The sequence below is a fragment of the Onychomys torridus genome, chromosome 4, assembly GCF_903995425.1.
Source record: "Onychomys torridus chromosome 4, mOncTor1.1, whole genome shotgun sequence".
Lineage (NCBI taxonomy): Eukaryota > Metazoa > Chordata > Mammalia > Rodentia > Cricetidae > Onychomys > Onychomys torridus.
Window position 1 is genome coordinate 62198752 of NC_050446.1, and position 17990 is coordinate 62216741.

General features: G+C 38.4%; 2 protein-coding genes across 2 annotated transcripts; one reads left to right on the forward strand and one right to left on the reverse strand.

The window, feature by feature from the left end:
* The first annotated feature begins 385 nt into the window (after nt 1-385).
* LOC118581461 (olfactory receptor 10A7-like) lies at nt 386-1321 on the forward strand. The gene has a single exon (XM_036183591.1). It carries the CDS (start codon nt 386-388, stop codon nt 1319-1321), a length of 936 nt encoding a protein of 311 aa, XP_036039484.1.
* Nucleotides 1322-14695: 13374 nt separating this feature from the next.
* On the reverse strand, nt 14696-15628 carry LOC118583165 (olfactory receptor 1019). Its single transcript, XM_036186540.1, has one exon. The coding sequence runs from the start codon at nt 15626-15628 to the stop codon at nt 14696-14698; it is 933 nt and encodes a 310-aa protein (XP_036042433.1).
* Nucleotides 15629-17990: the final 2362 nt, after the last annotated feature.

Sequence of the window (17990 nt, forward strand, 5' to 3'; positions counted from 1 at the left end):
GCATTCATTACTGTCTCTCTGAATGCTATTCCCCCCTGCTCTCCTGAATCATATCTCTTTGAAGTAGGTGATTTATGACAAAGGATTCAGAAAATGAATAGAACACAGGGTGATTATTGGCTGGTAAAATGAAATTCTCTTTTAGAAATGGTAATATTTCTGATTAATTACATTGAACAATGAATTAGCATTGTGATGTCATCTGAAAACCCTCTCCAGAAGCTGGAGGCAGCTTTCCAATTGCACTAAGGTTCAGAATACTAAAATCCCTTCCAACACTAAGATCTTTAATTATTTTCTTAAATCTCTGGTCAAAAATATACTGCCCAATTGGAAACTTGGTTTTCAGGGGAGTGCCTGATTCTGTTAAAGGTGGCCTGAAAAGATGGGTCATGTGAAAACAAACTTCACAGTGACTGAGTTTGTATTTCTGGGGCTTTCATCTGATCCCAAGGTACAGCTGGTTCTCTTTTTTGTATTCCTGCTTTTTTATATATTGTCAGTGGTTGGCAATATCATCATCATCACTATTATCCAGATAGAACCTCGCTTGCAAACTCCCATGTACTTTTTCCTCACTAACCTGTCCTTTCTGGACATCTGTTATACATCCACCAATGTCCCACAGATGCTTTCCAACATGGTGGGAAGTAAGAAGACCATCCCATTTGCCAGCTGTGCTACCCAGATGTACTTCTCACTCTCCTTTGGAATGATTGAATGTGTTCTTCTTGGTGTCATGGCTTATGACAGATATGTAGCCATTTGTCACCCTCTTCATTATACTATTATTATGGATCAAAACACCTGTGTCCAACTGGCAGCCATTTCTTGGTCCAGTAGCTTTCTGAGTTCCATGGTCATCAATGTTCTCACCTTGAGTTTGCCCTACTGTGGACCAAATATCCTGAATCACTTTTTCTGTGAGGTTCCTTCAGTTCTGAGGCTGGCTTGTACTGACACTTCACTCACTGAGATGGTGGTTTTTGTGTTCAGTATAATCATCGTGTTCATTCCTTTCCTTCTTATTATTGTATCCTATGCCCGAATCCTGCTTTCTGTTCTCAGGATGCGATCAGCCTCTGGGAGACACAAGGCTCTGTCCACCTGTGCCTCCCACCTGACAGTTGTGACCTTATTCTATGGAACTGCCATTTTTATGTACATGAGACCCCAGTCGAAGTCCTCCAGGGCTGGTGGTAAGGTCATTGCAGTATTCTACACGGTAGTGACACCTATGCTCAACCCATTAATATACAGCCTAAGGAACCAGGATGTGAAAGGATCTCTGAAGAGAGCAGTCACAAAAAAGAAAACGTAAAAGTGCCCCAATGCTCAACTGTTAATCTAAGATAATTACCAGCTAAGTCTGAAGAGAGAGAGAAAATGAAACATACTTAGATCACCAGCTGTTTCATGGCCCTTCATAAAGAAACACATAAATCTATCTGCAGAAATAGGAAAAAAATTTATTCCGAGTACACAGTAGAGCTTTAATGTGTCAAAACATTTGCCTTTGTTGCATGAATGCATTTTGTCCCTCACTGGTAAAGTGTGTATCTCTTGAATCAGGCTGTAAAATGAATTAGTTGAAAAGGTCAGCAAGATGAAATCTCTTGCCTCTGCCTAGAGAATGTAAATAATTTTGATAAGAGAAATGCAAATTCTCAACACACCTAGAATTGCAAGTTATGTCTTTTCTGATGTAAAACGCCATAATTTTGACACTTTTATAGTCTACCTGGAAACAGGTATCCATAGTCTACATTTTGGTTCAGACTTCATGGTGATATTACATATGGCCTTACTTAATGGGATGTCTGAATCCCTCCCCTCAGGCTTTAGGCAACCCTACAGAGGAGAAGGTAGTAAGAATGTCAGGGCCAGAGAGAATGGAGGACACCAAGGAAACAAGGCCTTTTGAACACAGAACTACCCATGAACATATGAACTCCAAGGGACTGAGGTAGCATGCACATGGCCTGCACATGTCTGCACTAGTTGGGGTCCTAGAGCTGAAAGAAGTGGACACATACCCCCACCCTAATCTCAAAGCTATTTCCAATTAATAACCATTTGAAAATGATTAGTAGTTTTCTTCGAGGAACTTTTATGTAGGTCCCATGTCTAGTAGTAAATGGCCAACACAATTTAAATTCAACATCCTATTTGGAGGTTCTTTGTCTCACAATGTTTTGTTATTTTGGTGTCTAATTTTGTGTTTTATGGGATTCCTGTGTGCAGAAACGTGTGTTTTTGTCTATGTGTGTTTCCTGTGCTTTTTCTTTGGCATTTTTACTTCTGTTTGTTTTGTCCCATCCTGACTTATTTGTTTTTGTTTTATTTCATTGTTATTACTTAGATGTCTGTCTGTTTCCTAATGAGAGACAGAGAGAGTTTGGATCTGGGTGGGAAGGGGGTTGGAAAAGAACTGGGTGGAGTTGGGGGAGGTTAACAGTAATCAGAACATATTGTACGAAAAAAAATTTATTTTCAATAAAAGAATATATATACATACATATGTATTAGACTAATCAATAATTTCATTCTTTTGTAAACTGTTGTTGAATGACTATGTGATATAGTATTATTTAAAATAAAGTATTTTTTCATAATTATTTATAATACACAAATATATATTATATTTATTTCCTGACAATTATCACTTTGGAATGACTGCAGTTTTGAGAAAGTGATTGTCAGAGACAATGAGACACAATAGGCAGGGTGTTCTCCTTTGAGCCTCACATAAGAGCCAGAAGGAAGGATACCAGGACAGTGAAATAGAATAGTTGTCTCAACAGAAGGAGAGTAAGAAAAAGCTCAGTAATTGGAACCAATGGAAAGAGCACCAAGAGGTGGCCAGGAAGGCAGGGAGCTACCAGACCATGAAATAGCTGGCCTGAGAGCAGTGACAAGCATTGTTACTACAGTGTCAATATTCTGAAGGCTGATGTGACAAAACATAAGGTTTTGAATTTTTTTCTATGGTATGTGAAGGACTAACACCCCACCCCCATACATTCATAAAAAACATAACAACCCCCCACCAATTTGCATATTGGTGAAAATACAGTTTTCTGTATTTTGGATGTTTTAAGTCAGTGGCATTTCTAAAGGGAATTATTATTTGGATTAAGAGAGTAGTCAAATATAGATTAGTATTAAAATTTAATGTCTACACTTAGCTTACTGCTCATGTAGAGATAAACTTCTTCTAAAAGAGTTTCTTACTTGTTTATTCTATACTTTAGACTAAAAAAAGATTGAAATTCATTTTTAGTAATATCTAGCATATATAATGCAAACATTTATTCGACCTATATTAAAGGGCCACATACAATCAGTAAAAAGACAGCTCTGATGAGTCATTATAAACATAAAATTTAAATATTTAGAAAGTAAAATAAAAAGGCAAAATAATGGATCAAGAGTCCAATTCATTTTACAGTACTTTTAGTATTAGTATTTGTCTTGATTTATAAACGTTTTAATAATTTTTCTCAACATACACAGCAGGACTGAAAACATACATGCTTAATAAATTTTCTTCAGAATAACTTATTGAAAGGATAGGATGACATTTTGAATTCTTCCAAGTATCACCAAATAAGACAGATATGCTAATTTGTTTTTTAACTTTATTATTATTATTATTATAATTATTATTATTATTATTATTATTATTATTATTGTTATGTGTTTTAATTTTATACAACAGCCATGGGTTCCCCTGTCCTCCTCCCTCCCGCCCCCACCCTCACCTTCTCCCCAGCCCCTGCCCTCCATTCCCATGTCCTCCAGGAACAAGACACCCCTGGGGACTCATTTAAACCTGGTGGATTCAGTACAGGCAGGTCCTGTCCCCTTCTTCCAGGCTGAGCATGTGTCCCTGTGTAAGCCCAAGGTTCCAAACAGCAAGCTCATGCACTAAGGACAGGTCCTGGTCCCACAGCCTGGGTGCCTCTCAAACAGATCAAGCTAGTCAATTGTCTCATTTATCCAGAGGGCCTGATCTAGCTGGGGGCTCCACAGCCGTTGGTTCATAATTCATGTGCTTCCATTCGTTTGGCTATTTGTCCCTGTGCTTTTGCAATCTTGGATTCAACAATTCACACTCTTACAGTCCCTCCTCTTTCTCAACAGTTGGACACCTGGAGCTCCACCTGGGGCCTGGCTGAGGATCTCTGCATCCACTTAAATCAGTTATTGGGTGAGAGTTCCAAGACAACTGTTAGGGTGTTTAGTCATCTGATCACCAGACTAGGTCAGATCAGGCTTTCTCTCGACCATTGCCAGTAGTCTACAGAGGATGTATCATTGTGAATTTCTGTGGATCTCTCTAGCACTTTGCTTCTTCCTGTTCTCATGTGGTCTTCATTTATCATGGTCTGTTATTCCTTCTTCTCCCTTTCTGTTCTTGATCCAGCTGGGATCTCCACTATGTCTCTGTTAAGTTTCAATTTGGCCAATCTGTCCAGAGGTGAAAGTGGTGTGTTGAAGTCTCCCACTATTAATGTGTGGGGTTTTATATGTGATTTAAGCTTTAGTAATGTTTCTTTTACCTATGTGGGTGCCCTTGTGTTTGGGGCATAAATGTTCAGAATTGAAACTTAATCTTGGTGGATCTTTCCTTTGATGAGTATGTAATGTCCTTCAACATCTCTTTTGATTTTAGTTTGATGTCTATTTTGCTGGATATTAGGATGGCTACACCAGCTTGCTTCTTAAGACTATTTGATTTGAAAGTCTGTTCCCAGCCTTTTATTCTTAGGAGGTATCTGTCTTTGAATTTGAGGTGTGTTTCTTGTATGCAGCAGAAAGATGGGTCCTGTTTTTGTATCCATTCTGTTAGTCTGTGTCTTTTTATAGGTGAATTAAGTCCATTGATTTTAAGGGATATTAATGGCCAGTGATTGTTCGTTTCTGTTATTATTTTTATTTTTTGGTGGTAGTGTGTGTGTGTACTTATCTTCTTTGAGGTTTACTGCTGTGGTGTTATCTATTGCCTGTGTTTTCATGGGTGTATCTGCCTTCCTTAGGTTGGAATTTTCTTTCTAGAGCTTTCTGTAGGGCTAGATTTGTGGATAAGTATTGTTTAAATCTGGTTTTGTCTTGGAAGGTCTTGTTCACTCCATCTATGATGATTGAAAGTTTTTCTTGGTATATTAGTCTAGGCTGGCATCCATGGTCACTTAGTGTTTGCATTATATCTGTCCAGGTCCTTCTGGCTTTCAAAGTCTCCATTGAGAAATCAAGTGTTGTTCTGATGGGTTTGCCTTTATAAGTCACTTGGCCTTTTTCCTTTGCTGCCCTTAATATTCTTTCTTTATTCTGTACGTTTAGCTGTTTAATTAATATGTGGCAAGGGGACATTTTTGGGGGGTCTAGTCTGTTTGGTGTTCTATAGGTTTCTTTTATCTTCATAGGCATTTCCTTCTTTAAGTTGGGAAAGTTTTCTTCTATGATCTTGTTAAATATATTGTCTGTGCCTTTGAGTTGGTATTCTTCTCCTTCCTCTATCCCTATTGTTCATAGCTTTGGTCTTTTCATGGTGTCCCAAATTTCTTGGACATTTTGGGTCATGACTTTGTTGGTTTTAGTGTTTTCTTTGACTGATGAATCTATTTGTTCTACAGTATCTTCAACACCAGAGATCCTCTCTTCCATCTCTTGCATTCTGTTGGTTATACTTGCCTCTGAAGTTCCTGTTTGTTTACTCAGATGTTCTATTTCCAGCATTCCTTCTGCTAGTGTCTTCTTCATTTTTTCTATTTCCCTCTTCAGGTCTTGGGCTGCATCCCTTGCTTTTTCATGATTTTCTTTCAAGGACTTATTGTTTTCTTCTGCTTTAATTGTCCTTTCCTCTAGTTTTTTATAGCGTTCTTCCCATTTTTTGTTTGTCTGTACATCCTCTACTTTATTTTTGTTTTCTTTTATATAAGGCTCTAGCCTCTTCATGATGTCACTTATAAGGTTGTTTTCTTCTTCTCCTCCTCCTCCTCCTCCTCCTCCTCCTCCTCCTCCTCCTCCTTCTTCTTCTTCTTCTTCTTCTTCTTCTTCTTCTTCTTCTTGCATTCCATGATGTTCAGTTCTAGCTGTTGGAGAAGGGCTGTATTGCTCTTTATTTTGTTGTATGTACTTCTGCCTTGATGTCTCCCCATCTCCTCTTGGGTTCCTTCTTGGTCTTATCAGTGTACTTGGTCCAGAGAGAGCTGACAGATTTAGGGAGCCTCTCTCTGGTCCAGATGGAAGCTCTGGGCCAGATGAGAGCACTGGTCCAGATGAGAGTGCTGGCTGGATAGGAGCTGGGGGGCTGGACTCTGAGTCTGGGGAAATCCCTGGGGTCTTCTTATTTTATCCAGATGGGAGCTCCTCTTGTCCAGATGGGAGTTTCTCTGGTCTCTGGTCCAGATGGGAGTTCTAGGGCAGCATGGAAGCTGGGGGCTGGTCTCTGATTCTCAGGAAGTGGCTGGGGTCTTGGGCAGATGAGTGTGGGGGCAGGGTGTGGAGACTGCAGGGTCTGCCTGCAGTCTTTGAAAAGGGGAGCCTTCCTGCAGGGCCTGCCAATTGGCCAGAAACTGGGTCCAAGTTGGTCAGGTCCTCCCTGGATGGCCTGTGTCCAGAGATGGGACCCAGAGGCAGTTGCCTCTCTGGCTATAACCCCAGGCACTCACCTCTGGTCCAGATGGGAGTTCCTGGGCGGACAGGAGCTGGGGGTTGGTCTCTGAGTCTCAGAAAGTGGCTGGGGTCTAGGGCAGATGGCTATAGCCCCAGGCACTCACTTCTGGTCCAGATGGGAGTTCCCACCTGTCTCTCTCTTAATTCACATATAGCAAACACATTGTTACCTTGTTTAGATTTATACACTTTAAAAGAATTCTTCTGTGTTACCTCATTTCTTCAATTGTTTTGTTTATAATCTGTCTCCTCTTTAGAGAAGGATTGACTTTTACTGTTTTCTTTGCTGAAGCACTCACCTCTCCAGATACGCTAATTTGATAGTAGATAATCTAGAAAAATCTTTACTGATTTAAAAAAAACCTCAAAATTGCTAAGGATATCCAATTTGTTTTTTAATTAACAAAAAGTTTTCTTTTTCAGTTAACAAAAGATGGTTGCCTCCTAACCCTAAAATCCCTGAATTAAACATTCACAAATATTATAAAATATTGGACCCAAGCCAGAGGATAAACCACTGGAGGCCATGATTTCCTCCCTCTCTGCATCCACTAGTAACCTCTTCATCTGTATTAGTTGTTACATACACAACAAACTATGATCAGGTGCAATCAAGTAAACGAAATGATCCAGACACCTGGTAGGTCTCATCGAGATCTGGCCAAGCAAGTGTTTGGTCCTTCTTATATTTGATTCTTCTGGAATGAAAGAGGAATGCAATATTTTACAAATGTTACAAGAATAAATTTACTCACTATATACTGGGCATTGAACAAAGAGGAACTCATTTTTCCATGTATTTTTAAAATACTTACTAATTTTTCCATTTTTACATACCAACCACAGTTTAAATCTAATAAAAATGATGAATATTTGATCACTGACTCTATCGAGTTTCCAAATTTGTAAATTCCCCATATTTTTCTGTGACTATTGCAACACACAGACTGTATATAGAGGAAATAAATATATAGCATTCAAAGATGTAACTATTTAAAATGTTTACATTTTTACTTATTCATTTATTTTATTATTTAGGTATCTTTATTTTATAGTCTAGTACTGATTGTACAAAATAATGAGTCTCATTGTGGCACTATTATATTAACCCCCTATCACCCATTTTTTACTTTTTTAATTTTTTACAATGACGTCATGAGGTTTGCAGGCAAATGGATGGATCTAGAAAAAATCATCCTGAGTGAGGTAACCCAGACTCAGGACAATCATGGTATGTACTCATAGGAGGATACTAGATGTAAAAGAAAGATTACTAGACTGCTACACAACTCCAGGGAGGCTACCTAGAAAATGGGACCGTAGGAAAGACACAGGGATCACCCATTGACAGAAAAATGGATGAGATCTACATGAACAACCTGGACGAGAGTGGGAGAAATGAAGGGCAAGGTTTGAGGGAAAGAAAACTTAGGGGAGCAGGAGATCCCAGCTGGATCAGGAACAGAAAGGGAGAACAAGGAATGGTAGACCATGATGGATGAGGACCACATGAGAACAGGAGTGGGCAGAGTGCTGGAGAGGTCCCCTGAGGTCCACAATGATACATACTCTGTAGACTGCTGGCAGTGGTCGAGAGAAAGCCTGATCTGACCTAGTCTGGTGATCAGATGGCCAAACACCCTAACTGTGGTGCTGGAACTCTCATCCAGTGACTGATGGAAGTGGATGCTGAGATCTTCAGCCAGGCCCAGGTGGAGCTCCAGGTGTCCAGTTGTTGAGAAGGAGGAGGGACTGTGTGGATTGAAAAAAGCATGGGGATGAAAGGCCAGACAAAAGGAAGCACATGAATTGTGAACCAAAGGCTGAGGAGCCCCCAGCTGGATCAGGCCCTCTGGATAAGTGAGACAGTTGAGTGGCTTGGACTGTTTGGGAGGCATCCAGGCTGTGGGACCTGGACCTGTCTTTAGTGCATGAGTTGGCTGTTTGGAACCTGGGGCTTACACAGGGACACTTTGCTCAGCCTGGAAGGAGGGGACAGGGCCTGCCTGTACTGAATCCACCAAGATTAAATGAATCCCCAGGGGATTCTTGGTCCTGGAGGAGATGGGAATGGAGGGGAGGGGCTGGGGGGGAGGTGGAGGTGGGGGGGGGAGGGGGAGGACAGGGGAACCCGTGGCTGATATGTAAAATTAAAACACAAATATAATAAAAAAAATAAAGGAAAAATTTTTTTTGGTTTTTCGAGACAGGGTTTCTCTGTGTAGCTTTGCACCTTTCCTAGAACTCACTCTGTAGCCCAGGCTGGCCTTGAACTCACAGAGATCTGCCTGGATCTGCCTCCAAAGTAATGGGATTAAATTTGTGCACCACCACCACCACCATCACCACCTGACCCATCAGTAATTTTTATCTTACTCTTCCCTAGTCTTCTCTCCTAAATTTCAATAATCTCCTTTTAGTTTCATATTATTCTACCACTCCTAATTCTATACAAGAGATTGAGAAAATGTTATACTGTATTTGTGATAATGGATATTTTAACAAAGTCTAGCATTAACAGAATATATTCTGTTGTTATGAACTATATTTCTTCCAGAACTTAGTTGTATCATTTTTACAGTGCAGTTTAAGAGGCAACTTTTTTCTTATTTATTAACATATATTTTATTGATTCTTTGGGAATTGCACATCATACACACAAATCCCATTTATTTCCCAGTCCTTCCATGTCCACCATCCTCCCTTGTAGCCTTTTCCCCACCCCCTGCCCCCCAAAAAGGAAGAAAGAAAAAAGAAAATAAACAAAAAGGACTTCACTCCTCTTTCTTTCCCACTTTTCCATCACTACCTTTTGTCATCATGGCCTTTGAAGCTGCAGCATGGCACACAGCGTGCCCTTTTGCCTAAACAGCTTTACTTGTTGATGTTTATTGCAATAGGCTGTTGGTTTTGTTAAAAGCCTCTGACTTTTGGTACACCATCAATACTGGACCCTCACCAAAGCTTCTTTTGGATATCTGGCTGTTGCACAGATACATGAATATCCTGTGACTATGGTTCCATAGGAACAGTCCCTTCATGTGTTCCAATAGGTCTTAGATGGGGTACATGTTGAGGTGGGCCAATTCAAAGCCCTGGATGTGGGCCTGGGTGGTAGCTGAGTTGGTCAGTCTGGTACTCCACCAGGACTGCCCACCTCAGTTGAGGGCCAGGGCCATCTCTCCTACTTGAATGAGAGTTAGAGACAGCTCTACCATGTCCCCAATGGTAACATAGGCAACAGACATCAACACAGTTCCTGGATGTGGTAGGACCAATGACCCATGCATGGCCCTCAGCTGTAACTTGGGCTTGGAATTCACTATGGTCTGGAGTAGTAGCATAGGCCATTCATATCTGTATGGCCCTGGTGACAGAGAAAACCTCAGACACCAACATGGTTTCAAGTAGCAGCCCAGACTACCAGCATTTGCAACACCTTCAGTGGTATCACAAGCCATGGACATCAACACAAACAATAGGGTCATGGACCCAGAAATGTATAACTGGTTCTTGAAGTAGATCTACTCTCAATGTTTTCAGAAACTGACAAATTAATTTCCAAAGTAGCTATACAAGTTTTCACTCCCACCAACAATGGAGGAATGTTCCTCTTGTTCCACATCCTTGCCAGCATGAGTTATCATTTGTGTTTCTTACCTTAGCAATTCTGACATTTTTTAGATGGAATCTCAGAGGCATTTTGATTTATATTTCCCCGATGGCTAAGGATGTTGACTATTTCTTTAAATATTTCTTGGACATTTGAGATTCCTCTATTGAGAATACTGTTTAGATCTGTGTCCTGTTTTTAATTTGTATTACTTGATTTGTTGATGTCTATGTTCTTGAGTTCTTTATATAATTTGGATATTAGCTCTCTATCAGACTGGAGTTGGCAAAAATGTTTTCCAATTCTGTAGGCTTCAATTTTGTCTTATTAACTGTGTCCTTTGCCTTTACCTTTCAGAAGCTTTTCAGTTTTATGAGGTCCCCTTTATTAGATGTCTATCTTGGTGCCCATGCTATTAGTGTTCTGTTCAGGATGTTGTCCTGTAACCTTCCCTAAGGAAATAAAAGCAGTTGTTAAATGTCTTCCAACCAAAGAAGTGCCCAGGGCCAGATGCTTTTAGCACATAATTCTATCAGACTTTGAAAGAAGAGCTAATACCAATACTCCTCAAATTATTCCACAACATATTCAACAGAAGCAACATTGCCAAATTCACTTTTTGAGGCCATAGTAACCCTGGTCCCCAAACCACATAAAGATTCAGCAAAGAAAGAGAATTACAGACCCCTCATGAACGTTGATACAAAAACACTCACAAACCAAACTAAATCCAAGAACACATAAGAAAGATCATGCACCATGTTCAAGTGGGTTTCATCCTATAGATGCAGGGATGGTTCAACATACAAAAATCTGTCACTGTAATCCACCATATAAACAAACTGAAAAAACAAAAACCAATGATTGTCTCATTAGATACTGAAAAAGTCTTTGACAAAATCTAACACCCCTTTATGATAAAAACCTTGGAAAGATCAGGAGGCTACTTTTTAAAAAGAACAAAATCATAATTCTTAGATTCTAACTTTTTCATGATAACATGGATATTATTTGTGCTAATGACCTTTGCTTCTCTCTATTATAAAAGAAAGCATGTTTTATGATAAGCATATCTATTATTTATTTACCTATGGATGATATAACAACTATAAAAGTAAATTTGAAATAAGCCTGTCAAAATTTATGCTGAACAATATTTTATACCTGATTAATTTTAAGGTCAATATTATGATGCTAATGTTATAAGTATTTTTATTATTATTCTTTGATAATTTTATGAAAGCACGCAGTCTATCTTGATTACACATCCTGTCTTGAAGCTAGGAAACATCTGGAAATAAGCAGAGAGAGTAGTTAGAAGTTGGGGGGGGTGTCTAGAGAGGACATGGCTACTGTATATGTAGATTCACTGCAATTGTGGTCAGCACACAATATCTACACAGGAATAACATTTTAGTTTCTTTTCATTTTACCTGCAGTACCATAAACTAAGGACATGTTGGTCATAAGAGCAATTATTTTTTCTAACTCCAGTTTCAACATTTCCCGAAGCGGCACTGCTAGGGCAGAGAATGAAGCTGGATGCTGCAGTTCTGGCATGTGTATGCAGCTCAGAGTTCAGTCTCTAGCACAATCAACAGCCCAGTTCTGAAACACTGCCGTCTTGAAAGGATGGATGCCCAGCATCTTAGTCTCACTTAGAAGAAGCTGAGTTGCTGACACCCTGTTAGGTGTTCATGTGTTTCCCTTGTTTGAGAATTTGGCCTGGATTCCATTGGCTTTCTTCTGTTCCAATGAGACATGACTACTCATTTGTTTATGAACCTTTACTGCATAAGTAATATTTTCCAGTCCTTAATCATCCTTATATGTTTTCTGGTTTCCCAAGGAAGCCTTCATATTAAGTTATAGATGCTTCATGTTAAAGCAGAATTATATGCACAGTGCATTGGAGTGTCACCATTTATTAATATGGAATTATTTAAACATAATAAATTCCAGCTTTCCAAGTGTTTCAGTATGTGTCTGGGAGAGAGGCAGCATTATCAGTATTTTCTCCAGAACAACTGGTGACAACCAAAACTGTTCAGTAAGAGGGGCCTCTTTCTTCAAGGACATTGCCTTACCTAGTTCTCATTTAGTTACAGATGAGAACATCCTGGAGTGTGTGTCCGGGGATGATTTGTGAAGAAGTGGTGATGGAGGTGCAATGTGTAATAGAACTTGTTGTGTTACTTGTGGATTTGTAGAGTTTGTAGAATGGGGATTGGAATAAGCAAGAGTTTACAGAGAACAAAAATTACAAGCTGTAATAAAGTGCAGTGAAGATGAAGAACAGACTTCTTGAGTGCAGAGTGCTGTGGGGGTGGCTATTTGACATGATTTCAGAGAGCAGTGAATTTGTTCTCTACTAGGCACACGATATAAATTTCTTTCTTCTGAAGGGATAAATTCCATGACTTTAAATTGTTACCAGATAATGAAGGTATATTCAGCTAGAGTAAATGTTTCTGTCACTGTGCCTTATCCCACTAGTATAAATTCCCTGTCATTTTCTTCTTAAGTTTTTGTTCATGCTTTAAAGATGATTCAAATGATCTATCCTTCGTAATATTTTTCTCATCTCTGGAGAAAATGCACTGTTGTTTTGTGAATCAACACAGAACTTTGTGATTCTTTTTTAATATTTAACATTAGTTTTCCTGCAATGTAAGATATTTGCAATTGTTGTATTTTCCTAAAAGGGTAAACTCTATAAAATTGTGTATTTTGTATTTTCTATTTATTTTAACTATTGATTATTTAAAATATTCTCTTCTGAGGTCATATAGTTCAAAAATAGAGCAAGTGCAGCTTAATCTCAGCTTAATGTCATGTTGCTGTCTCTACTTGTACCCACTTCCTCCAGTTTTTTCCTTATTGTCACTAAGAAAGTGATACAAACTCCTTTTTGATGTTAAAGATACTAATGATTGTGAATTTTACAACCTATTATGGAGGATATGATTGATATATTTACATATTTTATGATTATTGTCAAAAAGTTTCATAGATGAAAGACAGCTCAGTCCTTTCAATAATGAGGGATTTACTGAACTATTAACTATTAAAACTCATAGTTTTGATAAAATATAAATATGGTCTTCATTCTATTGATGAAGAAATGAAAGTACACAGATACCAAGAAATTTAACTGACACAGTTGGTAGGACTGGGATCAAAAGGATCATGATTGAACTTATAGCCACAATTTCTGGTACTTACAACTTTATGGAAACATTTCTATCTGCAACTACAGCATAAAAATTAAAACTATTCATCCTATCATCACACATTGGTGGTGTGATTATGCACAGCCATAAATAAGGGTAGGTAATTTATAGACTGAAAAAAATATAATTATTTTTTCTACCTGTGGGTCTTATCTTACTGGTGTATTTTATATGATAGAAATCTAGTTGTATAGGAGTATAAGCTTTAAGGTTTCCTATTTAGAGTTGAGAATTCCCATGTCTTATTCCCTAAACACCCACTCTTCTCAAAGCTCAGGGATTGTTACAGAATGTGGCAGAAGGATTCTAAGACTCTGAGGTAGTGGATGTTTGCAGTGAATCACTGTTTGTTGGCTATGACAGGATAAAGGCACACATGGATTCACAGTGGCTGTGATTGTGCATACAAGACCTGCATATGATCAAGCCAGACAGAATCCCAGCATAGATGTCCCAGGAAAGTGGGTCACAAAGTCTTACTCCCAAATCATGAGCTATTGGCAATTAACAACTGCTGGAGAAGGGAGTATACATTTTCTTTAGAAGTTCAGCTCCTCAGAGTCTACCCATGTTCCAGTAGATGGTCCTATGCAACTGTACATTAGGCAGCATTAAATGGACTCAGTGACTTAAAAAATGTATATGAAATCTGAAGGAAAAAATAGATAGGAGAGGAATGGGAGGGGAGGAAATGGGGGTGGGTTTGATCAAAACACATTACACAAAGGTATAGAGTTCTCAAACAACTTTAATTTTTTTAATGATATAAAGGTAACTTGGTTTTAGGGATATCAAATAACTTGACTAAAATTACACAGCTAAAATGATACAGAATCTGTATATAGATTGTTTTCTAGGTAATTCATAACCTGAATGTTTTCCATTGGAAGTGTGACCCTTGGGTCAGTTTTATATTCTATTAATTTTGATAAGTTTGTTGAGCTGCTAGAACTTTAATTTTATTATCATAAATTGAGATAATTTCCACCTATATAGTAGTGGTAGAAAATTGAGGAGATTCCGGTTGCAAAAAGTTCTAGACAATTCATCCAAGTTTGTTCAGCAAGGAGATGGGAACTTGACGTTTTAAACTCAACCAACCCATCCTGCAACCGTCCTTCTGTCACTTCCACTTACCTCCAGAAAATCAGATTTTAATTTCTTGTAATTATTGAGGTTTTTTTCGGATCAGTTTTTTGAAAGCAGCCTTCACATCTTTATTCCGCAAACTATAGATCAAGGGGTTGAGCATAGGAATGATAATAGTGTAGAACACAGAGGCCCACTTGTCTTGGTCCAGGGAGTAGCTGGATGTTGGCCGCAGATACATGAACATGACTGTACCATAAAAGAGGATGACACCAGTAAGGTGAGACCCACAGGTGGAAAAAGCCTTTAGGCGGCCTTCAGCTGATCTCATCCTGATGATTGCCATGAGGATGAAAGCATAGGAGACGAAGATGATGAGGATGGTGCTGAACTCAATAAAGCCGCACAAACTGAAGAGCAGTATCTCACTGATGTGGGTATCTGAACAAGAGAGAGCCAGGAGTGGTGGGATTTCACAGAAGAAATGGTTGATGATATTGGAACCACAGTAGCTGAGGCTGAAAGTGAGTGAAGTGTGGGCCACTAAACTCACTAGGCCTGCCAGATAAGAGCCCAGCATCAGGGCCAAGCAGACTTTCTTGGACATGAGAGTACTATAGTGAAGAGGTCTGCAGATGGCCACAAATCGGTCATAGGCCATAGCTGCCAGAACATAGCACTCAGCATCCACAAAACCCACAAAGAAAGCAAATTGGGTGGCACAGCTGGCGAAAGAGATAACTTTGTGCTTTGTCAGACAATCTGCCAACATCCTGGGAGCAATGGCGGAGGAGTAGCCCAGGTCCACAAAGGAGAGGTTGCAAAGGAAAAAGTACATGGGCGTATGAAGCTGATTGTCTGTTATGATCAGGATGATCATGCCAACATTCCCTACCACATTGACCAGGTAGACAATAAGGAAGACCACAAAAAAGATGATCTGCAGCTGAGGGTCTTGAGTGATGCCCACAAAGATAAACTCCGTCACAACTGAGTGATTTTCTGTATCCATTACTCCAAGCAGTGTGGGGTGTGTGTGTGTGTGTGTGTGTGTGTGTGTGTGTGTGTGTACCCAAGTTTAGTTTATTAATGATTTTTGTAAATTTCCTGTCACAGGACGTACTAAAAATAAACTCAAGCAATTATGTGCTCAGGATATTATAGACTAGATTTTATAATAAAAGAAGGCTTTATTTTAGATGATACTCAAAGCTCTACCTGCTCATTCAATTCAGTGACTATTATAGTGACTCAGGGGACTTTTGTCAAAGTTGTGTATCCTCTCCAGGTGCATCATATGTGAGAGATGTCAGATTTTTGACCTGTTCTTTGTGGTTATCCACTGTATTCACTAGGAGCAAAGACAAGGTTTGATATTCTTCTCTCTGAAACAAAACACAGGAATACCCATTTGTGATGTTTCATTTCCCTTCTTGATTAAATGGCTATCTACTCACTTGCAGAATTAAAGGAAGTGGGCACACTACACCAAATCAAATCAAACAAGACAGAATAGAAGGTGATTTAGAAAAGGACAGAATGCCGACATAAACCTTGAGAGAGAAACACTGTTCTTTTAGTGCTTTACTGCTTAACAAAGAAGAGAAAGCAGGAGTGATGTGTGTATGGAATTGTGGAAAAAAACTCATACTACATAAGACTAAATCCTAAGATTAGAAACAGTTACAAATTGTACCTTTAGCTTTTAATTTGTACAAGAATATAATCAATCACAACAAAAGAGGGTGTCTGAGATACACATTATCCTAGAAGTTTATTGTTTTCCAGACATACATTTGATAACTTATTCTAAGTCCACTGTGCACATTACTACAACCATTACATCAACCAGGAAACAGAATAGAAAGGCCTTCCTGGAAGAAATTATTTGGAGAGCACCTTTCTGACAAAGGTTTATAACTGTAACTCACACATAAACTTGAGAATTCAGTAAGAAAAAAAACTGTTCAACACAGAATGAGCCAGAGGTTTCCATGGATGTGATGACTGAATAAAAATGTAAAGACAGGCCAGGCGGTGGTAGCTCATGCCTTTAATCCCAGCACTCAGGAGGCAGAGGCAGGCATATCTCAGTGAGTTTGAGGCCAGCCTGGTCTACAAAGCGAGTTCCAGGAAAGGTGCAAAGCTACACAGAGAAACCCTGTCTCAACCCCCCACCAAAAAAAATATAAAAACAGTTGTGAAAGTTTTCTATTAATTTTCCATATGCTTCTCAGTTTTAGAGCATAAAATTTCCTTTTCTAAAAAAAAATTCTAATTGAGGATCAGGAAAGATGGGCTCAACTGTTAAAATCAGCACCAATATATCAGGTCTCTCACAAACACTTATAACTTTAGCTCCTTGGATTTGATGGCCTCTCTTGACACCTGCACACACATGTGCATTTGCTTGTGTATGCTCTGTCTGTCTGTCTGTTTTTCATACACACACTACTATAATTGAGTATATATTTAAAACCTGCCATAAGATTAAAAAACATGACTAGAAAATTGTATCATTCTTGATTATATAGAACGTACTACTTGCTTTTAAATAAATTTATTATTTAAAAAGGAAAATACTCAAATATTCATAGTAGGGAAATACAAATTAAACAACAGTGAATATTGATAAATGCACAGTAAAATAATTCAATTTTGGATAATATACAAATGTTAATAAAGAATTAGGGAAATTAAAGTTTTTATCACTGTTAATAGAAATGTAAAATGTATAAGTACTTAGCCTCATATAAAAATAAACCTGTGCATAGTAATTTTATGATTAATCTACCAAAAATTTAAACAAACCTAAGTGTCCATGCATAGGGGACAAGTCTAACAGATTACTACTAATAAAACACTACTCAACTAAAAAGAGAAGGTAAAACTGTTGATATCTTTACTATGAAGACTGAACACAAAGGTAATTATACTCAGAGAATAAAAACTGGATACTTTGTATTATCCCATTTACAAAGATATATAAAGAGTGATCAATTAATAATGATGGAAAATAGATGTATGATTATTTGAAATACATATATAAATAATAACACGAGGTAGTAGTGCATAGAGTTCCAGGAAACCTTTTCCCTGCAATGAATTGGCTTATGATACTGTTTGAAGTGATAAGTTCATGCTTGCATACATATATTCAAATTCATCAAATAATACCTACTTCAGGTTTATTCTAAGTCAATGGTACTTCAATGTAGTTACCTTAAAATATCAAGAAGAAAACCAAAGCAAATAGATGACACTGTTCTACTTACTCTCACCTCATTATTGCATTTGAATACATGTATTATTTCATATTTCTCCTTAGATAACAGCAACATTCACTGAGGAGATTTGCTATAAGTTAGTTAAAC

What these genes read in the sequence shown, in the direction of transcription:
- LOC118583165 (XM_036186540.1), bottom strand. Translation starts at nt 15,628, where the DNA reads ATGGATACAGAAAATCACTCAGTTGTGACGGAGTTTATCTTTGTGGGC.
- LOC118581461 (XM_036183591.1), top strand. Translation starts at nt 386, where the DNA reads ATGGGTCATGTGAAAACAAACTTCACAGTGACTGAGTTTGTATTTCTG.